This window comes from Anarrhichthys ocellatus, unplaced genomic scaffold, assembly GCF_004355925.1.
Source record: "Anarrhichthys ocellatus isolate YVR2014 unplaced genomic scaffold, GSC_Weel_1.0 scaffold7106, whole genome shotgun sequence".
NCBI lineage: Eukaryota > Metazoa > Chordata > Actinopteri > Perciformes > Anarhichadidae > Anarrhichthys > Anarrhichthys ocellatus.
The window spans coordinates 1-2471 of NW_022287080.1; the positions used below are offsets into that span (position 1 = coordinate 1).

The 2471-nt window shown below is 44.0% G+C and overlaps 1 protein-coding gene across 1 annotated transcript; it reads right to left on the minus strand.

The window, feature by feature from the left end:
• Positions 1–29: 29 nt before the first annotated feature.
• Positions 30–2395, minus strand: LOC116380412 (isoleucine--tRNA ligase, mitochondrial-like). Its single transcript, XM_031842336.1, has 6 exons — positions 2186–2395; positions 1926–2016; positions 1641–1792; positions 1301–1461; positions 906–1008; positions 30–279 (listed from the first exon to the last, which is right to left on the minus strand). Exons 1-6 carry the CDS (start codon positions 2378–2380, stop codon positions 145–147), a joined length of 837 nt encoding a protein of 278 aa, XP_031698196.1. The 5' UTR covers positions 2381–2395; the 3' UTR covers positions 30–144.
• Between the last annotated feature and the right edge of the window lie 76 nt (positions 2396–2471).

Sequence of the window (2471 nt, forward strand, 5' to 3'; positions counted from 1 at the left end):
ACACATACACACATATATATATTTACAGTTTTCAACAATCAACATCTTCTCACCATTATAAATAAAGGAATGTCAAACTTGAATCATTAGAATTGACAGTATTTCACGGATGCTGACTTCCAGAAAATGAGCTCCAGTCTATTACTACTTGGTACGATGTGCACAGCAGGACAGTTCAGACGTACCTTCTAGTACAGCAGCCCATGAAGCTCCGCTGTCAAACCAGATGTCTAAGACGTCTTCTCCACGAACGTAGTCAGTCACTGGACCTGCTTTACTCTACAGAGACGCACAACAATAAGGTGATTAGTTGGTTGGCCAACAGAAAACAGATGACAATATCAATAATCATATTCAAAGCTCTATTGATCACTTTTTAAAGCCACCAGGGGGCAGAAGAACTGGCACTCAAACTCAAAAATATCTGTCTTTAGCTGTAAAATGTTCCACTACTGTTCACCTGCTAGTAGCTGCGAGTCGTACAGCGGAGAAATCTGATGTGTTCACCAAAACAATGAGCTAACGTGGAATAAAAATGCCACAGTGCTGTAGAAATATGTTGATTAGAGCAGCTCAATCATTAACAGCAAATATAAAACCATTGCTTTTAACAGCCTTTCAGATGTATTATTACGTGTTTGAACAACATTTTGAATACATCCTTCTGAGCTCTGGCTAACTTGCGATTGTTGCCTTCTATTAAGAGGTGGACAGTAGAGAGGAAATCAAAAACAATTCATCAGTCATCAGTGTCTACTCTCACCAACAATAGCATAAATAATTATAATATTCATCATATTAGAGAGGGAATATCCCTTACCATGGCCAATCACCTGATGTACCACTGAGGCTTGTTCAAACCTATTCTCATTATCTCACATACACACCATCACACATGCACTCACTTTCTGGAGCACATTTTCTGGCAGCAAAGTCTCAATAGGAAGCTCCCACCAACAGTCACTGCCCTTCTCTTTGAAGAGCTTTGCTATATGGGACACGGTGTCCCTGCAGAGATGGGAAGAATGCTCATTAATAAAACAACAACAACAATAATAACAATAACAATAATAATAGTACAGAGTTATAAAGAGCTTTACATGATTTAATCAGAAACAAAAACATTTCAGGGCTGCTATATAATAAAATCAGACAACTACAGCAAAACAAAAAGGAGATAAAATATCCAAAAGTAATCGAGTGTGACACACAGTGTCTGCAGTAACTCTAAAAATTGCGAGTGTGCAAGTAGCGTTAGCGCGTATCAAGCCAGTTGGTCTGCATGTGTGTATCAGCTTACTTGTTGACGAGAGCCTCTCCGGTCTCTCTGTGGTAGAAGACTGGGATCGGGACGCCCCAGCTCCGCTGTCTGGAGATGCACCAGTACGTCCGTCTGTCCAGCATGGTCAGCAGGCTGCCCCTCGCCGACTCTGGCAAAACACGCACCTTCTGCAATGCTTCCTGGACACACGGACACACACACACACCTTCCTTTGGAACAACCCGTAAATAAGATGCGAGTCCCTTCCTGGAAGAGCACAATGCATCGCTCTATCTGCACTAGGAACAGGCTGTATTTCTTTTTCCAGCAAATAAAATGGGAGCTCAACAAAAAGTAAAAATATGTCTTCCAGCTTCACCTTGGCCTTGTCTTTAAGCGATGCCGTGTTGATGAACCACTGTTTACTGGGCCTGATGACGATGGGCTGCTTCGTCCTCCAGTCATACGGGTAGCTGTGGACGCACTGCTCCTCCTTCACCAGGGCGCCCCTGTCCGTCAGCATGGAGATCACTAGCACACACCGCCAGGCCAATCCACAAAACACAAACGTGATAAACAGACAGAGATATGAAAAACAACACATGCCCTCACAGATTCACACAGGCTAAGTAAGTGTATCCCCTTTTCACTTATTGTTCTGTACCTTTGTCAGTGCCTTCTGTCATCACAGACAGATTCTGTAGCTCAGGGCCGGCCAGTTCAGTGAACTTCCCGTCCTCATCCACCATGCACTCCTTTGAACACACACACACACACACACACACACACACACACACACACACACACAATTGTTTTCCTTTGATGAATGACTGAAACAAGTAACTATCAAAACTGTCACTGTCCTGCATGGTAGAAGCTTTTCTTCATTTCCCAAAGGTTGACATTGTAAAATACAGAACGTACCACGGAGAGTTTAAACTGAGAAGCCACACTGTAATCCTCCATGCCGTGAGCTGGCGCCGTGTGGACCAGTCCCGTTCCTTTTGCCATAGTCACGTGATTGGCCGGCAATAGCAGCACTTCCTTGTCAGGAATTGTGGGATGTTTGCAGATCCCACCCTCGAGCTGGGAGCCTTGGAACAGAGGCACAGGGGACATTAGCGTGGTTGTTTGTAAATGACTAGATACACCATGAAGACACCTGTGTGTGTGTGTGTGTGTGTGTGTGTGTGTGTGTGTGTGTGTGTGT